General features: G+C 46.1%; 1 protein-coding gene across 4 annotated transcripts in view; it reads right to left on the bottom strand.

The window, feature by feature from the left end:
• PECAM1 (platelet and endothelial cell adhesion molecule 1) overlaps positions 1-25,557 on the bottom strand; it is a 64,047-nt gene that overhangs the window by 19,185 nt on the left and 19,305 nt on the right. For all 4 annotated transcript variants that reach the window (XM_036267855.1, XM_036267856.1, XM_036267857.1 and 1 more), the window contains 4 exons: positions 14,136-14,429; positions 10,202-10,507; positions 6,383-6,658; positions 1,923-2,171 (listed from right to left, as the gene is read on the bottom strand). In XM_036267855.1, the coding sequence (XP_036123748.1) occupies positions 1,923-2,171; positions 6,383-6,658; positions 10,202-10,507; positions 14,136-14,429 (1,125 nt within the window). The remainder of the gene's footprint in view (positions 1-1,922; positions 2,172-6,382; positions 6,659-10,201; positions 10,508-14,135; positions 14,430-25,557) is intronic.

Genomic DNA, 25,557 nt, shown 5'->3' with positions numbered 1-25,557 from the left:
GAAAAAGACAAATGCCACATGATCTCACTTATTTATGGAATATAATGAACATAACTGTCTGAGGAATAGGGTAGACCCAGAAATACGGAAGTAGGGTGCAGACTGACATCCCTCAGAAGAGGGAGTGGTAGGGGGAAGGAAGAGATAAACCACAGAACTTATATGCATGTATGCATAGCCAATGGACATGAACAACAAAGCCGGGGACGGGGTGGGGGGGATGGGGAGGAGGGTGCCAATGGGATAAAAAAGGAGAAACATCTGTAACAAAAATTAAATTAAAAAGAAAAAAAGCCTGCCTGCCCCATCTACCTTACAGGTCTCCTTTAAAATGGTTAGGGCATGTGCGCGCGCGCATGTGTGTGTGTACGTGTGTATTGAGAGAGGGAAAGAGAATACTATAAACAAAAGATGACATAAATTCAAGAAAAACACCATGCTCTCTAAATACATGTTTATATTTTCATATCTCTCACATGCACATACATCCACATCCATGTTTTTAAAAAATTATTGAGAAAAAATACAGGAAAAACATTTTTAAAAAAACAAGAACACAAACAGAATATATTTTAAAACAAATTAGTGCCTCAGCCTCTCCTGATTGGAAACTGCATGCCTCCAAAACAAGAATTCTACTAGGTCATTACTTATAAGTTAGCTTATTTATAAAGCTTATATAATGAAATGACCTCCTCCTAAGAACAACAAAAAGAATTAAAATGAAATGACCCATGCTCGGCCAGAGTGGCTTAGTGGATTGAGTGTCGACCCATACTCAGTGACAGCTTGGCCAGAGTTCCACGTTCATTCAGAATCCCTCTCCTGCCCTGGCCAGTTTGGCTCAGCGGTTAGAGCGTCGGCCTGCAGTCCAGAGAGACCCGGGTTCGGTTCCTGCTAAGGGCACGTACCTCGGCTGCAGTTTGTCCCCGGCCCTGGTTGGTCATGCGGGTGGCAGCCACTCGATGTGTCCCTTTCACGTCGATGTTTCTCTCTCTCTCTCTTCCTTTCTCTCCCTCCCACTCTATCTAACAAAAAAATGGAAAAATGTCCTCGGGTGAGGATAAAAAAAAAAAAAAATCAGAATCCCTCTCCTCAAAGGGTAGTCCAGGGCCTAGCAGAACCAGCATCTCAAGGTTCTGGGTAGAGACATGGTATCTGGCTCCATCCTGACCTGCATGATAACCAGGTTTTGCACATTTATTCAAGTCTCAGAAGCGCAGCTCTAGGTGGTCTCAGTACCTACATTCCGCCCACCAGAAGTCCTAGACCTTTCTGGTCAGCCAGGACATGGATTAAAAACTAGAGCTTTGTGCCCGGCCGGTGTGGCTCAGTGGTTGAGTGTCGACCCACGCACCAAGAGGTCACCAGTTTGATTCCAGGTCAGGGCACATGCCCAGGTTGGGGCCCGATCCCTGGTGGGGAGCATATAGGAGGCAGCTAATCGATGTTCTCTCTCATCGATGTTTCTCTCTCTCCCTCCCTCTCCCTACCTCTCTTTCTAAAAATCAATAAAGAAAAAAAATTGAAACAAAAACAAACAAACAAAAAAACTGAAGTTTCGATCTTCAAATTTAGTGTTAACTAAACAGTGTTCCCTCCCCGGACTTGTGGGCAGATGCCAGCCCCAGCAGCCAGAATCATGCCAGTTCAGAGACCGCATCATTGGCATATAGTCACAGCAAAGCCATGAACTTCACTTTTGCCAACAATATTCTCTTTGTGTAGTCTCCTTCCTGTACTCTAAGCAGAAATCCACTTGCTTCTGTCCAGTCTCTCGATTTTACTCCTCTCTCTTTCCCTCGAGTTCTTACCCTGCCTCAGTCTGATCTGCCTTCAACTGGATACCATGGCAGGTGGTGAAAAAGCCACTTTCTCTCATTCAATCTCAGGACTGTCTGAGTCAGCAAGAACATACTCACCACACACAGTTATCCGGACTGCGTTGCTTGTCTTGAACACCTTGCCGATGCCTGCAACGCAGGTGTATATCCCACTGTCCCATTCTGAGGCTTTCTTGATTAAAGTATTAGTCTGCGACACAATCTTGTCTTCCTTCTGGATGGTGAAGTTGTCTACAATTGCTCTTGAGGTGGAACACCACAGGTGCAGGTTGTCGCCCTGGTCCAGAAGAGTGGCGGAAGAGTCCAGCCTCGGTTTGGAAAAAAGCTCTGAGAAACCAGTGAGTGGGAATAGAGTGAGATGTTCCTGGGAATTGCTCCCAAACCCCCTTTATAGAGTCCCTTAGCCCGGCTGCTTTTGGCAGAACCGACTCTCAACTTCCTTTGCTTCTCGAAGACCTGATAACCATGCAAATCAAGAACTAGAGTTCATTCTTTGCCTAGGAATTCCAATGGCAGGTTTGCCTCCCTTGTTAATCCAAACTATTTCATAGACATGGATTAGAAAAGGTTTGCAACTTGTAATGATTCATGAATTTACCTATTTATTCATTCACTTACACGTTTTATTCCACAAGTATTTTATTTCAGGTTATTTCTGTGCTGGGCACCTCCCTTGGCATTGGAGAGACAACAGTGAAAAAGAAACAGTCCCTGATTTCAAAGGACTGATGTCTTGTGAGTGGTTCCAACATAGTGTTTGCAGCAGATCCCACAGAGGGAACACTGAACCTAGGCACGGAGGAAGTCATCCTGGCAAAGAGGAAAAGGGTCACAGGCAGAAGGAACAGCACATGGAAGACCTGGCAGGAGGTTCAAGCACCTGAAAGGTCAGTCGGCCTGGAACAGTGGGAGTAGAAGAGTCCAAAGGGAGGCCTGTGGATCTTGAAGGACCTTGGCAACCACCTAAAGAAGTGTGGATTGCATCCTTCCAGCAATGAGAAGCATGGAGAGCCTGGGTCGGGGGAAGGCTATAGATGTATGTTGTGGAAAGATCTCTGGGAGGTGAATGAATGAGTGATACCTAGTACCCTTATTTAGGTTGGATTTAAATATTTCCTGAAGTACATCATATTTCATAGTTACAGTATACGTTTTTATTTGCAACTACAGGGAAAGTATTAATTAAGTACCTGACCAATGTGAGGACTTTGCCCTTTCTTACAAACCAATGCGTCCTGACTTCATGGTTATGGCCCTGATGCAGAATGAAGAAGGAGTCGGTGATTCTTCAGACTATTAGCATATTGAGGAAGGGACTGAGTCCCAAAGTTTCTCTGAGGGAAGCTTGTTGGGCTAGAGATTTGAGAATGCAATCAGGAATCAGGAAATCGAGTTCTACCTTTGCCTCTGTATTTGCCTGCTATATAGGTTTGGGGGTACAAACCAAGAACACTGTCATTGTCATCGCTGATGTTACATTGGTATGGAAGTCATTTCCATCTTAATTAGTTTGCAGTGTCTTCCTAGTTTCCTGTACAGGCAATAAAATAAAACTACAAGTAAGGTGGTTCCTCAGTAATTAATCTACATTTTATTAAGGCACATGCCATCCTGCCTTCTATATAGTAAATATTGACTCACTTGTTTTCAGAGCTCAAAACAAGGAGTGGGGAAAGAAACCAGAGAAATTGACATCTTGAAGTGCCACACACCCTCATTGGGCAGGTGGCAAAAAATGCGAAAAAAGGACTTAGAAAAAAAAAAATCCCAACACAATGACTTTACATTAAAAAATATGTAAACAGGCCCTGGCCGGTTTGGCTTAGTAGTTAGAGTGACCGCCCATGGACCAAACAGTCTCGGGTTCGATTCCCAGTCAAGGGCACGTACCTGAGTTGCAGGTTCGATCCCCCACGCCAGTCGGGGTCATGCAGGAGGCAGTCAATCGATGTGTCTCTCATGTCAATGTCTCTCTCTCTCTCTCTTCCTTCCTCCCTCCCACTCTATCTAAAAATCAATGGAAAAAATATCCTCAGGTCAGGATTAAAAATATATATATATGTGTAAACAAAAATGTAAAAAAATAGAAATCATGTTGCTGGTTTACAATTAGGAAGGAAATGTCAGGAAACAGTCTGCTTGTGAAGGAGATCATGTAAACAGACGAGCAGGACCATGACATGGGCTAATAAGGGTCAGTCTTGAACAAATATTTATTGAGCTCCTACACTGTGCCAGGTTCTCTGCTAAGTATCGATGATTTAAGATGAATTGAGCCACAGACCTGGTCCTTCAAGAGCTCACACCGAGTGGTGAAGACAGATGCTGCATCTTTGCAGTAACTGTTAGCGTCAGGAGAAGAGTCAAGTGCAGTGGGACCTGAGGTGTGGGGCTCTGCCTGGGGGAGCCTGGACTGAGATTTGGGGCTTAGTCTTTAACGACAACAGAAGTTTTCCAGTGGCCAAGAGGAAAGGATAGGCTGAGTAGGAGGAGACATTTAGAAGAGGGTGGGTCAAGGTGAAGAATCATGACCATGCAGGAGGAGTTTAACCCTCAGGAATAGGTATGTCAAATAGGGGACATCTTAGGAGGGCTTCTCCTGCAGCTGAAGTATGAGTTGAAACAGAAATGCTCAGGGAGATCCCTGTGGTAATCCTGGGGTGAGGGTGTGATTATAGAGTTGAGAAGACAGGACAGGGGTGACAGACCTGGCAGGGGCGTGGAAGAAACCCTTTTTCTACCCCAAGACAAATGAGTAATTCAATGATTTTCATGTTCACAAAAGTATTTTGAGCCTACAGTATTACTATAGAGAGCCACTTACAGTAAGACTTGATAGTAACAGGGATGTGGAAAACCAGATGCATAAGTGAGCTTGGTCGAACTTGAACGTGGGGGTGTCTGCCTGCCAGCGCTGATGTGGCTGGGTCAGCTCCACATGGAAAGGACAGAGTTCAGCCACAGTGCACGCAGGCTGAGGGCACGGAAGGGCAGACTGAGTAGAACACTTTGCTTTCTTGGGCTAGGGAGACTGATCTACTGAATGACTTGTACATCTCGCATGACACAGACATCTGGATGTGGGTAATCAGCTATAATAGTACCACATGGTCCAATGATGCCCTATGCTTTCCTTAAGTAGCCTGGCCCAAGGGGTAAGGATGCTTCTCTAACTGGTGAAACAGTCCATATGTTCACCTGTTGCTCTCACAGCACTATGCCCATCCCTTTATTTACTTCCTCATTGCATTGCATTCTAACAGCCTATTTATGTCTGTGAATTCTTCAAGGGCAAAGCTGGACCTTGGGCAGCTCTCTAGCACCAATAAGTTGACCAGCAAAACAGAAGGTGCTCAATGTACGTTGAATGTAGTACTTTCCTCTAATGAGATAAGACATGCCTTATCAGTGAAAAATAGCATGTGCCCTCAAAATATGTGTCATTTTCAACAGTAAACTAAATTGCTAGCACACACTATAGACCAGCAGGATCCAATACATAGGCCAATCACCCAGTTGGGTAGTTGGCAGCCTACCTAGGATAATGGGTATTGTTGCTGTGATACTCAATGCTTAACACACAGGAGGGTGTCAGTAAATGAGTGAACACCTTCACTTGGGAACTAAGAAGTGCTGACTCTCTGCCCTCTGAAACACTGTCATCCTAGGTTCATTTGTTCATGCAACAATGTGCCAGACACTGTTCTGGGTGTCAACAATATAGCACTGCACAAAATAGGTAATGTTCCTGCCCTAATCAGCTTACATTCTAGTGCCTGAATACACTCAATACACAGGAAGAAGCAGAATACATTTTTTGGTGGTAAGAGCTACAAAGAGAAATAAGGCAGGTAAGGCAGGAAGAAGTCCAAGGGAACTTTTAAGAGCCTGTGTTTGAAAGTTAAATAGGCCCCGGGGTGACTCTTGTTCTTCCACTTGGTAATTCTATAATTGTTGGGTGCGTTGCCCAACCTCTCAGCCTCAGTATCCACATCCATAAAATGAATCATGATATGGATCTCATAGCATTGTCATGGGCATGAAATGAAAAAGTATGCAAACAGGTCACATGGTGTTCAACAGAGGGGAATTGTTACTATTATCTCTGAGTTTGCTAATGCTTTCTCACTCCTGACCCTGTCAAAGGGCCTGCCTGGTGAATGTGCTATAATAATAGAAACAGTAGCTGACATTCACCCAATGCTTCCTCTGTATGAGGCTCCTTATGTCACCAAGTCACTGTAACAGTGCTATCCGTGTACTCTGTCATTACTCTCATCTCATAGAGCTGTGGCAAAGAGAAACTCAGTAAGACACCCAAGGTCACAGGAGTGGTGAGTGGAAAGGCTGGGATCTGATCCCAGAACCTGCACCCTCAACCGCCACAGCTAACTGCTTACTGGCTCTGCAGTGACTTCTCCCCATGAGCACCATGCCCCATCTGCATGCATTCATTCAGACAAGCAGAAATGAAGGTATGTCTCACTGGTCATCCTACATTCCAGCCCTAGACCAACAGCCTCCAGCAGCAGCCCTACCTGTTATGTTGACCACGATGCTGCTGACCTTGGATATCCGGCTGGTTTCCACTTTGCACGTGTAGTTGCCGCTGCGCTCCACTGTGGCCATCGCTGAGTAGGTGGCCGTGTTGCCCTGCCTGCTGTGCGCCACAATTGCCTTGTCCTTCTGGATTATGATTTCCGGAAATGCCAGGGCCATGTGTGCCACTTGAATGGTGCAATTAATGTGCATTAGAGTACCTTCTAAGATCGGCCCCTCAGGGTAGACGTAGAACTTGGGACTGGAGAAGGATTCTACAAAAAGAGGACAAGCAGTTTGGACTCAGGTTTAAACATGGGTGAGGGATGAAGGCACTGCTTCCTCTTCTCTGCTCTTTTTGTTGCTCTTCCTTGTTAATTTAAAAAAAAAAAAAAAAAAAAAGTGAAGCCTGGCCGGTTTGGCTCAGTAGTTAGAGCTTCAGCCCACGGACAGAAGGGTCGCAGGTTTGATTCCTGGTCAAGGGCATGTACCTGTGTTGCAGGTTCAATCCCCACCCCAGCCGGGGTCTTGCAGGAGGCAACCAATTGATGTGTCTCTCTCACCACATCAGTGTTTCTCTCTCTCCCTCCCTTCCATTCTCAAAAAATCAATGCAAAAATATCCTCAGGTGAGGATTAACAAAAAATAAGTAAATAAAGCAGTCAAGCCCTGGCCAGTTTGCCTCAGTGGGTAGAGTATTGGCCCACAGACCGAGGGACTGAAGGTTCGATTCCCAGTCAAGGGCATGTACCTGGGTTGCAGGTTTGATCCCTGGCCCTGGTTGGGGTCATGTGGGAGACAGCCTATCCATGTCTTTCACACACATTCATGTTTCTCTCTCTTTCCCTCCCTCCCTTCCACCCTATCTAAAAAAATCAATGGAAAAATATCCTTGGGTGAAAATTAACAACAAAAAAAGTCAACTTGTTCTCTCAGAAAACTTCAACTAGGCTGCTCTGATGCTCCCTCCTTCCTTGCTCGTTCTTGCATCTTCAACCTTCTTCTTAACTACAATTCTCCAACTTGACTGAACTTCCCAAAGGCTAAACCATCTTCTCTAGATCTCATCTGCAGCACCTTCTTCAAATGACCTCAGAAATAAGACCTTAGAAACAGACTCTTCCTGTCCTGGCCGGTTTGGCTCAGCGGTCAGAGAGTTTGCCTGCAGTCCAGAAAGAGAAACAGACTCTTCCCCCTGCCCCCCAAGGATTTCCTAGGTTCCTCTCACATTGTCTCTCAGAACTCTGGTGTTTCAGTATAAATAGTCCTTAGCTTTCAAAAATGACAGTGGTATAGAATGTGCTGGTTCATGGAAATAAATATTTAAATAACCAGATGCAAAAAAAAAGAGAGAGAGAGAGAGACTTCTAGTGTATTCTATTTCTTTCTTTAAAATGTTGGCTGTGACTGACTAAATTGATTTCATGGCTCACACAGTTTGAAAACAACATTTCAATAAAACATGAGTCAGAGACCAGGGTGTGGGATCTGAAAATGGTGAGGGAAGCAGAGCTAAGCCTTCGCTCCTGCTCAAAATAGCAGAGCATAGAGAGCATATACAAATAGGGACATTAAAAATGCCAACAATGGCTCGGCCAGTGTTGCTCAGCGGTTAGAGCGTCAGCCCGTAGACCAAAGAGCCACAGGTTCAATTCCAGTCAAGAGCACATACCTTGGTTGAGGTTCAGTCCCTAGCCCTGGTCAGGATCGTGTGGGAGGAAACCAGTTGATATGTCTCTTTTGCATCGTGTTTCTTCTCTCTCTCTCTCTCTCTCTCTCTCTCTCTCTCTCTCCCCCCCTCTCCCTCCTTTCCTCCCTCCCTCCCTCGCTCTCTGTCTGAAAGTAAAAGAAAAAAAATCCTCCAGTGTGGATTTTTTTTTTAAATGCCAAAAATGGCCCAGCTTGTATGGCTCAGTGGATTGAGCATCATCCCATGGACTGAGAAGTCCCAGTTGGATTCCTAGTCAGGGCACATGCCTGGGTTGTGGGCTCAATCGCCAGTGGGGGGCATGCAGAAGGCAGCTCGTTGATGTTTCTCTCTCTCTATCTCCCTCTCTCTCTAAAATCAATAAAAACGTATTTTAAAAAATAACAATGACAAACTGGAGAGAATATTTACACAGTACCTGACAAAGAGTTAATTCCTTTCATTTATAAAGGGCTCAAACAAATCAATAAGGAACAGTAAAAATGGGCAGAGTGCACAGGAACAGGTAGTCTATGGGAATGAATGTAAAACACTAATAAACATAAAGACCATACTCAACCTCACTAGAGACCAAAGAAATACAGATCACAACAACAATATATCATCGTGCCTCAGACTGGCAAACAGAACGCTGATAACACTGTTAGTTAGGTTGGTAGAGTATCCCGTTTGATGGAAATGCTCAGTCATTTTGAGGAGTACTTTGGCAATATCTATCGATATTGAAAATGTACAAAACATTTCTGTTGAGATTGTCTACTACTAGGAATCAACCCCATAATAATAATAATAAAATACTTGCAAAAGTACACAAGTTTTAAATGCAAGTCTGTCTGTTGCAAAATTGTTTCAATAGCAAAAAGTGGGAAAGTACCTAAATGTCCATCAATAGAAAAATGCAAATACATTATAATACATCCCGACAACAGTATTCCCAGTTGCCGCTAAAATGACGTAGATCTACATTTCCTGATGGGGACAGAAGTCCATAATATATTAAATTAAGAAAGAGTTATAAAATAGTGTGTTTGACAAGTTCTATTTTTTTTAAAAAGCAAAGAAAAACAAAAACTTTGTGTGGGCATGAATGTATAAGTGGAGAGTAAGTCTAGAGGACCACACAAGTGGTTTTCTTGTAGTAGTTGTACTATGAATGATTTGTACTATGATACTGTATACCATGCCATATTTTCTAAAAATTTAATCCATACCATGCAGTCTAATCAGAAAATATTATATATACATGATGTTTATATATGTATATAAATATACATATACATATTATGTAATATACATAGACACATATACATACACACGGGCAGGGGTGAAGTCAGGTGCTGAAAGCAGAGTGTCGTTTATCAGACTTTAGAGCTCCTACTTTGATAACATTCGGGCCAACTGTATAAGATCATGTCTTCCCCTGACTGTTCCCCACAGGTCCCAGGGTTGCCTGTTCTCGCTCAAGAGCAACTCTCAGGTCACCTCACTGCTTTCCTATTTGTCCAACTCCTGTTGATGGGGTGTGGGGAAAAGAAGGGAGTTCCTCATCCAGTGTGGAAGGCAAAGGCTGAGGACCTGGCCCCCCTTCCCTCCTGGTCCCCTCTAACCCTGCTTGTTGATGTCTGACCCACACTGGCTTAAAGCGTTGGTCTCCAAACAGCAGGTCACACGGTACGTCATTTTAGTGAGTCATGGCCAGAGTTTAAAAACAAAAAACTGAAATAGAATAGAACAGAAAGAGCAAAATGCATCACCTATTAAGGTTAAGTATCATTTGTGGAATTTCATTTGGAAAATAATGTAATAATTAATAAATAATACAAGAATAAACTGTGTTTCACGTACTTACACCTATAAACCTACTTTTGCCCTATGCTGTGTGTGTGTGTGTGTGTGTGTGTGTGTATAAATATACATATTAAACTGTGCCAAAGTCAGAAAGTTTGAAAATTATGACCTTAAAAGAAAACCATGGCCTTAAAGTGATTAAGAACAGTCTTGAGAACAGCAGCCCAGCCAGAAGCCCCCAGCCCCTTTTTCATCCTGGGCTCTTTCTCCCCATACCACACCAGCAAACTAGAAAGAAATAAAAAAAGAGCAGCGCTCTGACCCCTCACGGTGACCACGTCGCTCTTGGTGGTTTCGGAGGTCTCCATGTGCCTTACGGAAACAATGCTGGCTTGACATTGGAAGTAGATCACACGTTCCTGCTCCTCGACTGTGAATTCCAGCGACACAGAATTCTGGTTCGGAGAAGATTTTTTTCTTTTTGACTTGGTATCTTTGGTTCCTAGGTTGACTTTTTCTATTGTGAAATGTACTGGGCCTTTTTCCTCAGGGACAGAACAATTGATCATCACGACCCCACCTTCTATCACCTCCTTCTTGTCCAGCATCACTCTGGGAGGAGGCACTCCTTTGGGGAAAGAGAAAGTCCGTCAGTATCCGTTGATTGAACGGCACAAGTTGAGTCACTGTTGTTGACCCATCGAAAGGTTCTTTTCTTTTATTCCCAGAACACCCAGTGCTACCTACCAAGTAATTATAGCACATATATGTGCCCAGCACTACACTAGGTACTTTGCAAAGTATAAAATATGTTGAAGATGTGTTTGGTGCTTTCAACATTTATAATCCCATTGGAAAGACAGGTTTTCCCAACTGAAACAGTTAACAACAAAACAAAACAAACCAGCCAGTATTCATCAATATTACTGTGACTATTGTTATACTTTATCGAATGCCAGTCACAGGCTCAATTGACTTTATATCCATGACCCCATGTAATTCTCATAATAAACCTCCTGGGTGGGCACGAAAGATAAAATTATGTCCATTTTACAGATGAAGAAGGTGAAGCTCAGAGAGGTTCAGGGCTCATCCAAAAGCTCATAGCTATGAAGCCCAAGTTGAGATTCAACCCCAGGTCTGTCTGACTCCAAAGCCAGAGGTTGGGGTAGCGGGGATGAGAGAGAAGATGGTACATGGCCTCCAAGGTCAAAAAGGAAAGCTGAGCCCTGGCCGGTTTGGCTCAGCGGTTGGAGCGTCAGCCGGCGGACCAGAGAGTCCGGGGTTTGGTTCCCGTAGGGGCACGTACCAAAAAAAAACAAAAAGGAAAGCTGAAAATAACCAGGCATCAGAGTGTGTTGCAGAGACAATGAACAACGGAGCAGTCAGGAAAGGAGGAGGCTCTCTCTGCCTGGGTATTCAGAGAAAATTCTAGAAAGTGACAGGGTCTGAGAGGAATCCTGGAGAAGGGTGTTATTTGGGTAGGTGATGTGGGATGGGGCTAAGGACAGGCATTTCAGGGTGCACATGTGTAAGGGAAACTGCTTGGGCCACAGTAGATGAGTGGAGGGCCACCTAGAGCAGAGAAAGGGGTAAGGAGGAAAGTACATCGGGTGGGGAACCAGGTCAAACTAGGGGCAGCTGGGAGAACCTGGCTGAGATTCGATGTCCTGTCCAGGCCCCATGGCCTGGTGGTCATGAGCTTCATCTTGGAGTCAGACAGACTTGCTTGCACTCTAAATCTGCCTCTTCCTGGATGTGCCACCTTACCCAGTCACTTATGACTCTTATAAATCCTTTTTTTTTTTTTTTTTTGCCCATCATTCAGAGATGGAGGGCTGTCTGCTGGGGAGGGAGATCTGTACCATATTCATAGCACTACTGTCACCTGTGGTGGCAGCTATTCGTGAAGGCATTCCCCTGCTCCACACTGAGCTCCCCGAGGGAAGGGACCATGCCTTACTCATTGTTGGATGCTTGGCCTGGCTTAGAGTAGGGACTCAATAAATGTTTGATGAATAGTTGAATTGCCTTTTGTTTACCTCAAAGACCTATCATAATAACCAAGAGTTAGAGGTCAACTTTAGAGTCAAATAGACCTTGGTTCTAATTCTAGCTTTGCCTTTGATGGACTGTGAAACTTGAGCACACCACTCAACCTCTCTGAGCCCCCTAGTCCACACCTGTAAGTGGGAGGAGCCACACTTCTCTCCCAGCGCTACTGCAGGGGTTAAATGAAATGTAGGCAAAGAACTTGTAACCGTTTATCTCATGAGAGCCTAATAAGTAGTAGTTCTTATTACTGGAAGTAATAATAGTATGAATAACTGTTCTGATTACAAAAACACAAAAATGCAGAAATGACGGTCATGGCAGCAGCTGTCAAGAAATATGGGGTTGAATTCACTAACTCTGTCCATTACTCATCCAAGTTTTTAGAAAAATTACCTGAAGTTTCAAAAGCCTGCCAGCACATTTCTTTCCAACATACATTTCCCAAACTCTGCCAATCTTTCCTCATCACTAATGTAGATGCCCAGACCTGTTGGTTCCTCCCCTGTCCTCAGTGGAGATGGAGAAGGACTGGTCTGCGTCATGTGGCTGTTGCCTCTGGTGACACAGAGATGTTGGCCAGCCATGCCCCCCTGACTGCCCATGGAACACCCACGGAAGAACTGACCTGGAGGATGATGCAGTCATGTTCTCCCATGTGAGAAAGTGGTCAGAGATTGCATACTTATCAAAGAAAAATGCCACCGGATACTTGCCCACAAGTTCTTCCTGCTGCTTCCTGTTAACTAAAAGGGTTGGTTTTTTTCCTAAGCATGGCCTGGCCCAGTACCTCATACATGATGGGCCCTGCATTCATTCAACACTTGGTTACTGAGCACACTTCATTCTCTATTTCGTTTAATCCTTCATCAAAATACCATTCAAGGGTACGTGTAGTTAACTAGTTATCTCCATTTTAGAGACAGGAAATGAAGATTCCAAGAGGTTGGGCATTCTACTAGGATACTCGCCTCTTTCTCAGCCTCTGCTCTTTCATTCTGATGCCACGTCCCTTTTCTCTGCCCTTGTTCCCCTTCACCATCAAGCAAACGCTTACACGATCCTCTGGAACTCAACTCGATGTCCCTTCCTCCAGGAAGACATCTCTAACTTCTCTAGGCAGAATTATTTCCTCCCATCTGTGTGCTCCCTGGGCTCTCGGGTCATATAGCTACTGGACTGTAATCGTAAGTTTAAACGTCTTCCTTCCCCACCAGGCTGCAACTGCCGCTGGAGCTGGGGCTTACCTGATGCGTTTTCATGTCCTGACCTGGTTTTTTCCCTGACTTGTAGCCTTGGGAAATGTTTCTCCAGGGAATGAATGAATGAATGAATGAATGAATGAATGAATCCCTATATCTCTGATCCCAAATTTCCCACAGTGATTTCTCTCCTGTTCCTCCATCCCCTTCCATTTCTACTCCCCCTTCCCCTTCCATTTCTAGTTCTCCTTTTCATCCAATCATTTATTGATTGCCTACCGGGAACCATATTCTTTGTTTGAGATACAGAAATAGACCTAACACCACCTCTTTCCTAATGACCTCAGTCCAAAAGAGCAGACCCATGTGTGAGAAATAGTTGCAATACTGAGGAAACAGGTAAATGCCATTCACTGGGAACTTGTTATGTGTTGGCATTAGGTTAGGCCCTTTCTTTACCTACAGTATTTTGTAATCCTCTCAAAACTCCCTGAGCTGAGTATTATCATCTTCATTTCACTGACGAGAACTTTAAAATTTAGAGAGGTCAAGGACTTGCCCAGATTGGAACCCAGGCAGACTGACTACAGAATCCAGTGTCAGTGCTTGACCCAAAGGCCTTGGTACAAATACCATTGAATGTAGAGGGAGCATCAGAGCTATGAAGACCCTGGGGGAGATCAATTTTGTTTGGGAAAATGTCAGAGAAGAGATCAGTGAGTCGAGTCTTGAAGGGGAAGTAGTAGTTCATGAGGAGATGCGATAAAGCAGGGTATTCCCGGAAGAGGGAACAGCATGTGCAAAGGCAAGATGGTGAGAAATAGCCTGGCATGTTGGGAGCATGTCTAATGCCGACATTGTCAGGTTAGGGAAGTGCCAGGAAGATGACTGAGAAAGGTGATGGGTCAGCAGGTTGGTCTACTGTCACTGCATCCAATTACTGTTCTTGCTACTGCATGTGTTCTACATCTGCTTGAGCTACATTCAGTTCCAGGGACTCACCTCTCACCAACACTTCATATTCCTGTGTGGTTTTCACCTTGTTGTTCAGAATCGCAGTGCATTTGTATGTTCCTGAATCAAAGACCCGGGCTTGGGGGATGATATAACTCTCTGTCATCTCCGTGGAGGAGACATTGCGAAGCAGCACATCATCCTTATAGAACAGCACCTGGTGCTGAGGCCTGACGTGAGACGTGGTGCTGATGTCCACGTTGCACCGCAGGGTCATGTTCTTCCCGTTTTGCACTTCCTGGCTTGGCAGGATTACCATGTTGATGCTGTTGATGGTGAAAGCTAAATGATAAGAGAAGGAGGAAAGACACATCTGTTACTTCAAAAAAACAATGTCCTGCCCTGGCCGGTTTGGCTCAGCGGTTAGAGCGTTGGCCTGCGGTCCTGAGAGACCCGGGTTCGGTTCCCGCTAAGGGCACGTACCTTGGTTGCAGTTTGTCCCCGGCCCTGGTCGGTTGTGCGGGTGGCAGCCACTCGATGTGTTCCTTTCACATCGATGTTTCTCTCTCTCACTCTGTTCCTCTCTCTCCCTCCCACTCTACCTGAACAAAAAATGGAAAAATGTCCTCTGGTGAGGATAAAAAAAAAACAATGTTCTGGTAACCTTCACCACATTGGACTGGTGTCATCCTACATAGTATACTGTCCAGGGGTCCCAAATGCCTACAAGGGCCAGATGGGTAATAATGATGGGCACTGGGTCAAGCATGAGGCAGTTGGTACTAAGTTGCTCATTTTCCCACCAAGACAAGGTGGCGGTCTTCATGGACATAAAACATGTCCATAAGATATATGCAGCTCGCGAACTGCCACATTGTGGCCCCTGGAAGAAGCATAGGATTCAGGCAGACAAGTATTCAAGTCCTGGTTCATCACTTACTGTGTGACTCTGGGCAACAAACCTCTCTATGCTCTGCTTCCTCATCTGTAAGATGGGGTATTAATACTTACTCAGTAGTTGTAGCCAGACTTGCAGGAAAAGACCCATACAGTGCCTGACATACAGTGATAGCTTCATAAGTGACAGCTACCACTATTCTGAAATCGGATGGTCACACCCTGGAAATTCCCTTCCTCACCCTCGCCTGACACAATTACCACAGTCCCAGCTGGTGTTTTCTAGCTGATGAACTTAGAGACCTCACCAGATGGGTGAGGACTTGAAACTGTCTGTGAGGCTGCCACATGCAGTCGCCATGCCCACCTGCCCTTGAGAAGCAAAGCGCACAGGTTCTCCTCTACTCATGAAGGAAATCTCCGCTCAAACACCCAGAGCAGCTACAATGCCCAGCTAGCTCCCCAGTCTCTGCCAGCAACCAGTACCAGATCAACTAGCCAAGGGCATCCTTTCTCGCTCATGTCATCCAGCATCTAACATCCAGCAACCACGGCCTATTGACAGAATTCAGCTGGATAGAGAGCACATTTTGAGACTTATTTATGATGATGGGCTGATGGGAAGATGAACTGCTTGAAAGTAGGTGCTCTCTGGCTACTTAATAAATATTTTTGTCTGTTGGTTTGTTGATGGTGGGCCACTGCACTGAAATTTTTCCAGGACCCTACTTATTGTTCAGGACTTTTGTCCAAGCTTCAGAGCAGATCAGGGCAGGTCTGTCTTTTGAGAAACCTCTTGATCCTGCCACAGGTCTTTCTGCAGTCCCCTGGGTTCCTAGTTATGTTCATTGATGTACCTCAAAGCACCTCAGCTCTACCTTCCCTGTGGTTTATTATCTAAACGCATGGACCTAGGCCTAATCAGAGCTATAAAATATTCACTCTCCAAACTCGTGTCACAATAAACAACTTCAACTACCTTGTGATCTACATACGACTAGAAAGAATATAGATAATATGTCAGGGAGTATTGGGGGAAATGCATCTGAAGTCCATGACCTTAAAATCAGCCTCTCAAAAACTCTAAACACCGACACCGCCCCTGTAAACCTCCACCTTTCCCATTCTAAGGAGACCACCTACCAAGCACTGGGTGTGGGGTTGAGAACTACTGTACCTGGTGTACTTTGCTAGCTTCCTGAGTCACCTACCTCCACAAAATGCAGATAAAATCATGATAAGATATAAATTTTTTTTTTTATCCTCACCCGAGAACATTTTTTTCATTTTTTGTTCAGATAGAGTGGGAAGGAGAGAGAGGAAGAGAGAGAGAGAGAAACATCAATGTGAAAGGGACACACTGAGTGGCTGCCACCCACATGACCCAACCAGGGCCAGGGACAAACTGCAACCGAGAGGTATGTGCCCTTAGCGGGAACCGAACCCGGGTCTCTCTGGACTGCAGGCTGACACTCTAACCACTGAGCCAAACCGACCAGGGCAGACTTAAAATTTTTATTTAAATTTTTGAGTGGATAGTGTAGTCAAATGTTTCAAAAACCCCAAAGGTAGATGATATGATATCTATGAGAAACCCCAAAGAGCCTACTGACAATCATCTAAAACAATGTAAGTTTTTATTGTTTGTTTTTTGTTTTTATCCTCACCCAAGGCCATTTTTTTCATTTTTTTGTTCAGATAGAGTGGGAGGGAGAGAGAGAGAAACATCAACATTAAAGGGACACATCGAGTGGCTGCAACCCGCACAACCCAACCAGGGCTGGGGACAAACTACAACCTAGATACGTACCCTTAGTGGGAACTGAACCCAGGTCTCTCTGAACCGCAGGCCGACGCTCTAACCGCTGAGCCAAACTGGCCAGGGCAACAGTGTAAATTTTAAAGGGTAGATGGGTAGCCCTGGCCAGTTTGGCTCAGTGATTAGAGCGTTGGCCCGCAGACCAATGAGTCATGGATTCAATTCCAGTCAAGGACACATACCTGGATTGTGGTTTGTCCCTGACCCTGATGGGTCGTGCGGGAGGCAAGCAGTTGATATATCTCTATCACATCGATATTTTTCTCTGTCTTTCTCTCTCTTCCTCCCTCCCACTCTAAGGATAAATAATAATAATAATAATAATAAAGGGTAGATGAATATAAGATTAATATTAAAAATCAAGATGGTGGTCACATCTGAAAGGAAGAGGTGGCTAAGATTAGGAGGAGCATACAGGTAGGCAGAGATATGGGTAATTGTCTAATGCTTGGGTGGAGTGGTGGGGTCCTGCGAATTCACTGTTATTAAAAAAACACATGTAAATAAAACGACAGGCAATTATGCATGGATCAAGGATGAGAGTGAGCCCTGGCTAGTGTGGCTCAGTTGGTTGGGTGATGTCCTGTGCACTGAAAGGTTGCCTGTTTGATTCCTGGTCAGGTCACATGCCCAGGTGCTGGCTCAATCCCCAAAGGGCATGCAGGAGGCAGCCAATAGATGTTTTGTTCTTTTTTTTTTTATCCTCACCCGAGGACTTTTTTTTTGCAGTTATCTTCAGATAGATCAGGAAGGAGACAGGGAGGAAGAGAGAGAGAGAAACATTGGCGTGAGAGAGACACATCGAGTGGTCACCACCCATAGGACCCCAACCAGGGCCGGGAACAAACTGCAACTGAGGTACATGCCCTTAGCAGGAAGCGAACCCGGGACTCTGGTCCGCGGGCTGATGCTCCAACCACTGAGCCAAACTGGTCAGGGCGATGTTTTGCTCTTACATTGATATGTCTTTCTCTGCTCTCCTTTCCTCTCTCTCTAAAAAAATAATTTTTAAAAAGTATACATATGTACTTATGTTCAGTCCAAATCTGTGTACTTAAAGTGCAAAAAAGAAAAATACAGAGAAAAAGATAGAGTGTAAAACCTCTTTCCCATTCTCTTTCCTGTCCACCTCGCCTTGTAGAAGTAACCACTGATTTTAGTTTCTCGTGTACCCTTCCAGCTAGTCTTTATGCATCTACAAACAAATACAAAAATAAAGTCATATTTACTCCTCCCCACTCTTTTACAAAAGGCATAACTTCATACACAGAGTTTGGCAGCTGCAAGTGTGGACCTTACTCGGAGTTTATGTGGCCCATAACGACTTGAGAGGCCAGAGATGGTGTGGGACAGTGGGCACTAGGTGTTGATCAAGCAAAACAGGGTCACATGGCTTAGGTAAGGCTCCTAAAAGTTCAATTCTCATCAGACACTTTTGATAACAGAAAAATATTCATGAGCCATGCCTGATAAATGTATATTTATTGAATCTCCTGGGTACTCGAATGCTCCTTATTTTTAGATCAAGGAAGAATTTCAGATATCTGCAATTGGACCTCCTTGCTATGGTCCCTCATTGAATTATATTAAACAACACATAATTTTTGTAAGTGGTCCCAGATCAGTTTTCTTTTTAAAATATGTTTTCATTGATTTTTAGAGAGAAAAGAAGGGAGAGGGAGAGATAGAAACATTGATGAGAAAAACAGATCTGCTGCATCCTGCATGCCCCACACTGGGAATTGAGCCTACAGCTGGGAATCAACCGGCGACCTCTTGGTGCATGGGTATATGCTCAACCACTGAGCCACACAGGCCGGGCTTAGATCAATTTTCAAATAAGAAAAGGCACAGCTAGCTAGCTGGCTGGAGACACTGGCAAAAACTGTCTTGCCCGTTCTTTTAACAAAGTCAAACCTTTTTTCAGCAATTTAGAATTTAATTTGTCTACAACGTCTCAGGTTTTTGAATGAATACAATAGTCCACATCTGTCCCTTTCTTCTGAGCAATTAATTTGACAAAAGATGACATCTGCTGAGTCTATGAGATGAAACAAGGTGCGGGTTTAAATTCAAGTTATTTCCACAGCATTAGTCATTAGAAGTCCCTTTTCTGTTCTCTATTCCTTGTTAGCTCCTGGTCGGAAGAGCCTGCTGGGTGAGCTCTCAGTACAAAAGTTTCTTTGGACCATATTGAGTTTCCAATTGATCAACTGGGTCCCTTCCCAGGCAGGGACAGGCAAGTGTCACTACCCCTCCTTCATTTTAAGCTATGCTGTTTAGTATAGTGATTCTATCAGGAGATATTAGACAGAAGTTAAGTGCAGAGACAGACTGCCTGAGCCAAATCCCACCTCTGCTGCTCACAAACTGTGTGGCTTCTGGCAACTTACTGAGCTTCTCTGAGCCTCAGTTTCTTTATCCATACAATGGACGTAATAATAATAAGTGTACATGGGAACCTGAGTTAAGTACTTGGCACTGATGAAGTACTTGAAGAACATTAGCTAGATTCTGTCAGTCACATATGTAAAACCAGCTCCTGAGTTTTGAGGTCTCTAACTCTCCATCTCATTTCAACTCTGTGTTTCTAGTGAGTTTTGTTTTTTTTTTAAGAAAAACATTTATTATTATTATTATTTTAAACCTTTTTTCTTTATTGATTTTAGAGAGAGAGGAAAGGAGAGAGAGAGAAAGATAGAAACATTGAAGAGAGAGGGCATCGATTGGCCGCCTCCTGCATGCCCCTCACTGGGGACTAGGCCCACAACCTGGGCATGTGCCCTGGCCAGGAATCGAACCAGTGACCTCTTGGTGAATGGGTCAATGCTCAACCACTAAGCTACACAGGCCGGGCAAAAGAAAACCATTTTTTTAAATTTCCCAGGTAAAGTCGTAACGACTTCTCCAGACTCCCAGTGTTAGCCCTCCCATGTATTAGGCTACTTTACTGTCATCATCTGGAATGAAATGCATACCCATGGCTGATTATGCCCTAGGCTGGGACACAGAGCTGGGTACAGCAAGAAAGCAAGTCAGGCTGCCCAGGTTCAACACCCTATCCCACAGCCATCAGCTGGGTGATGCTGGGAGTTATTTAATCCCTCCAGGCTACCACCTCCCATCCGATAAAATGGGAACACTAATACCTGCCTTCCCTGGTTTTAATCTTGAACAACGACCACAAGCAAGGTGGCTGAGAGCACTGAAGGGGCAGAGTATGTATTGCTCAGTGCCTGGCCCTGGCTGATATTCCATTCCTTTCTCTCCTCCTCACACCGTTCCTGAGCAGGCACTGAAGTGGGCTCTGTGTGTCAGGCACTGCACCCGATGCTGGGGTTCAGAGTAGAGTGAGCCAGTTTCCTCCCCTCTGGAGCTCACAGCCTGCATTTCACAATCCTGCCCTGCCCCAGGCCTTCCAACCCCAGTGCTACCCCTGCGTGGGCCTCCTCCTGACCAGACCTAGTTCATTTCCTTTCTATAGGAGCCCTACCACTTTTTCACAGTTGTAAAGCACACGTGGGTAGTTTATAGAGAGGATGAGAATCCACGAGCATGGGGCATGTCCATCATCTTGCTTTTCTAAGCAACAAGAACACACATCTGCTTAATAAATTAACTCAACCGGTTCCCAGTTAGGAACAGAACACTCCCATGGCCAGCTGAAACACACACAGGGAAGACGAAGGAGGGCTGGACAGAAGAAGGAAAAGCATTCTACAAAACATATAAAAACATATAAATCTAGTTCTTCAGCTTAACCCAAAACCTCATTGACTTGATGTAACAAAACCAGCAGCCTCTATTTTACTTCCACCTCCACCACCACCACCTCCGCCGCCACCACCTCCACCACCACCACCTCTGCCACCACCACCTCCGCCGCCAACACCTCCGCCACCACCACCTCCGCCGCCAACACCGCCACCACCTCCGCCACCCGTGTGGTAGCCAGCCTCCACGATGGCCCCCAGTGAGCCTTGTCTTCTAGTAGTCACATCTGCATGTGGTCCCCTCCCACATCATGTCAGGGTTGGTCTTGTGACCAACAGCATACAACGAAAGGGCTGGTATGTCACTTCAGAGGTTAGATTATAAAACACATGGCAACGTTTGTCTTAGTCACTCATTGTTTCTCTGTGGTCACTCACTCTGGGCAGCCCGCTGCCATCTCATGAGCATCCCTATGGAGAGAACCACATGGTGAGGAACGGCCAAATAAGGGAGCTTAAAAGCAGATCCCCCAGTCTGGCCGGTGTGGCTCAGCGGTTGAGCATCGACCCATGCATCAAGAGGTCACCAGTTCAATTCCCGCTCAGGGCACATGCCCAGGTTGTGGGCCCAATCCCCAGTGGGGGGCATGCAGGAGGCGGCCAGTCGATATTCTCTCTCATTGATGTTTCTATCTCTCTCCCTTCCTCTCTCTCTAAAATCAATAAAGGGAAAAAAAGGAGAAAAAAAAGATCTCCCAGTGTCATACAAGACTTCCAACCACTATAACCCTGACCAACATTTTATCTGCAATTTCCTGACAGACCCTGATTCAGAACCACTCAACTAAGCCACTCCTGGATTCCTGACCCTTGGAACATTTTTTTTCAAAGGTTTTTCATTGATTTTGAGAGAGATAGAAAGGGAGAGGGAGAGAGAAACATCAATGTGAGAGTGATGCATCAATCAGTTAGTTGCCTCCTACACCCCCCCCACTGGGATCAAGCCTGCAACCCGGGCATGTGCCCTAACTGGGAATCAAACCAGCAACATTTCGGTGCATGAGACAACACCCAACCAACTGAGCCACACTGGCCAGGGCAAGTGTGCATTTTTCTGGAGAGAGGATCCACAGCTCTCTTATAAAATACAAAAGGTTTTGTCGTGATAGAAGGACAGGGTTGTAAAAGAGCCTAAAGAGGTCAGCTCTTTTCAACCAGGGGAGATGAAGGTTGATGGAGAAGAATCCAAAGTAACAAAGTCACCACAGCACAGATGAGGCACCCAGGGACCACAGTGGCAAGTCCTCGAACACTCAAACCAAGGGGCCTGCTTTCCTCTACCTCCAGCTGCCAGTCAGCGGATGCTGATGCTCCCTGGGAAGATGAGGTATTATGACTCAGCCAGCCACTTGGCCCTCAACCTGGAAATGACGCAGACAGAAAGGGGGGGTAGAGAAGGAGAAGCCTCCGCTATTGTCAGGAAAATCACAAAAGTCCCTGCGGAACTTCAGCGCTCAGCACAGAGCATGCTGGCCCATCTTCTCATTTAATCTCAAATATCTCCAAGTTCAGTTGGTGTCTCCTTCAATGAGACATTTACCGAGCCCCTGTGCTAGGTAGTAGGCTTACAAGGTGAATACTAAATCACCCCTGTCACAGGCCACGCAGATAGCTCGAGTCCAGTGATACAAACACCAAGAGGAAAGGCTGCCCAGGAGAGGCCAAGGAAAGTCTGAAGGAAGTGATCTCTGAACCAAGCCTTGAACCAGGCCAAGAACAGGGGTGCTCTGGGCAGGGGAACAGCATGTACCAGGGCACAGGGGCATGACAAATCAGTGCACGGGCACAAACAGTTACAGGAACCAGAGAATGGGGCCAGAGGGGCCAAGTGAGCCAGGTAGAGGTTCCAGAACAGAGGGCCTGGCCCACTGTGCTGACAAGCTGGGCCCTGTCCTGGGTGTTTAGGAGAAGGGTAACAGGATGACCCCGGAGCTTTAGAAAGATCAATGTGGGCTAGAGGGAGACCACCTTGGACAGGGGTTCAGACGAAAGCTGATGAGGTCTGAGCGAGGCCAGGTGCAGCGGGAATGACGGAAGGGATGGACCTGAGAACTATTTAGTGGACACAAAAGGACTTATTTGGTGGTGGTGGGGGGGGGGGGTTGAAAAGTTTCTGGAACTAGACAGTGGTGATGTTTGCATAACATTATGAATATACTAAATATCAATAATAATAAATAAATTTTATTTAGAAAAATTTTTAAAGACTTGTTTAAGCCCTGGCTGGTTTGGCTCAGCGGTGGAGTGTTGATTTGCAGACCAATGAGTCGTGGGTTTGATTATGGTCAAGGGCATGTGCCTCGGTTTCAGTTCAGTTCCCGGCCCCAGTCGGGGTTGTGTGGGAGACAACCAATCAATGTGTCCCTCTCTCATGGATATTTCTCCTCGCCACACACCTCCCCCCCCCCCATTCTATCTGAAAATAAAAAATGGAAAAAAGTATCTTCGGATGAGAATCTTTTAAAAAAAAATGACTCGTTTAATTAAATACGGGGGTTGAAGCAAAGAATGGAAGATAAGATTCCTAGATTAGGTACCCAGGAGGATATAGGTGTCACTGACTAAAGTAGAGAATGGCAGAAAAAGATAAGGGTGAAGAAAAAAGTCCTGTGATGACACTGGTTTGGGGGGACCTGGGAGACATTTAGGAGGAGATGCCACCCACTGGCTCCACCTGATGCTCAGGGGAGAGGCCAGGGCTGGACGGGGCCTGCGGGTATATGGAGTGTAGAGAGGTGTTGAGCTCCAGAGAGGATAAGACCAGGGAGCCTGCAGAGACAAGGGGATGGAGGGAGTCCAGACCCTGGGAAAGTCCACAGATACCCTGGGGAAAGGAGAGGTCTGTCGGAGATGTAAGAGAACACCAGGCAGGAGGGCCAGGAGGCCCGGGAAGGAGGCGTGTGCAAAGGGCCCCAGTGCTAAGGGCTGGAGTGTGCATAGCATTTGGCCTCAGGGGGTCGGTAGAGGCTTCCTTGCAGGGAGGAGGGGCCTGGGCCAGACTGCTGAGTGAGGGCTGCCTAAGAGGGGAGGGAGCAGACAGTGCCGATAACCCAGCCTTCAGAGACATTTGATTGAGGAGGGGAGTGGACAGATGGGGGACACAAGATAAATGGAGGGGGTGTGTGTGATTTTCCTTTTTCCAAAAAAAATAAGAGCTACCAATCATGTTTGGGGGAACCTAGAGGAGGGGGTAAGACACTAAATGTGGGATGGCAACTGAATCAATGATAAAAAGTGATCCTGGGGGCAGGCGAGGGCTGGGCTCAGAGCCCAGGGGGCCAGGCTGGCCTGGTCAGCACAGGGGGAGGGGCAGTCTGAGTCTTGTCTGAGTTGGGATGGAAGCCAGGAGGATGGGTGGGGAGGCAGATAAGCTGTAGCCAGGGCAGGGCGGGAAGTTGAGGGAGTTCCCTCCAGACAGCACTGTTTTCAAGGTGAAGATGAGGCTGAGGTCATCTCCTGAGGCAGGAGGGCCCGGGGAGGGCGAGGGCCTGAGATTAAGGAGTGGAAGGGCCAAGCTAGCCAGGACCTCAACCACAGAGAGCAGGCGATGTGGGGCAGGTTCGGAGGCCATGCATGGCAAAGGAGTTCTCAGCATGGTCTGGGATGGCCCGAGGAGTGGGAGCCTGCATCCTAGGCCCCACTCTGTTAACACCCAGGACTGTGACCATGCACAAGTGCCTTCTGGCCTCCGGGCCTTAGTTTGCTCAAGTATAAAACAAGGTGGAGGCCTGAGGAAGCAGAGGGAGAGCCGCCTGCCCTAAATCTGCAGTTCTGAGGTCTTCCCTGAAAGTACAAAGACCTTTCTCTACGAACCATGAGAAGCGGGTGATTTACGTCCATCTGAGATGGAGAAGGAGGTGGGAGAACCCGGAGGTCTGGGAAACAGGATGTCCACAGCAAAGGACACAGAAGCCCAGAAGCAGTAGTGTTGGCAGGGTGTGGTTGGACAAAAGCTGGGAGGAGTGGGCTGGCATGGACAGAGAGGGTGGCGCAGGAGCTGTGCACGTACAGTTGGGGAGAACCAGGACTGCAGATGGCAAACCACACTTAGCCCACATGCTGGGCAGGCACATGACTCTGTGATTCTTATCCTTACATGACTCTGCGATTAATCCTATTATCACCCCCACTTTACAAGGTGAAAAAAAGGCTCAAAGAGGCAAAGTAAAAGTGGCTTTAAAGAGTTTAGTCAGGCCCAGCCAGTGTGGTTCAGTGGTTGAGCATCGAGCCATCACCAGGAGGTTGCCGGTTCAATTCCTGATCAGGGCACATGCTCAGGTTGTAGGCCCAGTCCCCAGTGGGGGGCATGCAAGAGGCAGCCAATTGATGTTCTCTCTCGTCGATATTTTTATCTCTCTCTCCCTCCATCCCTCTCTCTCTAGAAATCAATAAAGAAAAAATATTTTTAAAAAAGAGTTGAGTCAGGCCTATGGTCCAGACAGACTAGGTGGGTTTTGGATAGCAGAGGTTCTAGTGCTGATGTCCTGGCCCTCATCAGGCAAGTCAGTTATTTCTCTGAGATGCAGAGACATTATCAGTTGATTGGGATGATAATGGATATCCTGCCTCCATGGGTTGCCATAGGGATCAAATGCCTGCCAGAGCACATGGGCAGCTGAGCGGGAGACCAGCAGACCGGCTTTGCTAGCAGCCACACCAGGCCTCCATGCCCTGGAGCCCCTGCTCTGAGCCCTGGCTCAACAAACTGGCATCACCCAAGTACACCGCCTCCAGAGAGCTGTACAACTGTTCACAACCCAGTCACCGCCATTCTTTGCCGACTGAAGTGATCACTGACAAGGGACCCTGCCCTGTGGGCTCTCCCTCCACGAAGCCCCCAGATCCAGCCAAGCTCCCTCCTTCACATGGTCCCCATTGAAGCAGAACCACACCCGCTTATCTTAAAGATTCAAAATGAACTCCAAAGTGAATGATAAACCAGAATTCAAGGATGAGCCCACCTCCCTGTGCACAAGCACAC

The sequence above is a fragment of the Molossus molossus genome, unplaced genomic scaffold (assembly GCF_014108415.1).
Source record: "Molossus molossus isolate mMolMol1 unplaced genomic scaffold, mMolMol1.p scaffold_m16_p_19, whole genome shotgun sequence".
Classification (NCBI taxonomy): domain Eukaryota; kingdom Metazoa; phylum Chordata; class Mammalia; order Chiroptera; family Molossidae; genus Molossus; species Molossus molossus.
The sequence above is the reverse complement of the archived record's forward strand: the minus strand, read 5'-3'. Positions and strand labels throughout refer to the sequence as shown.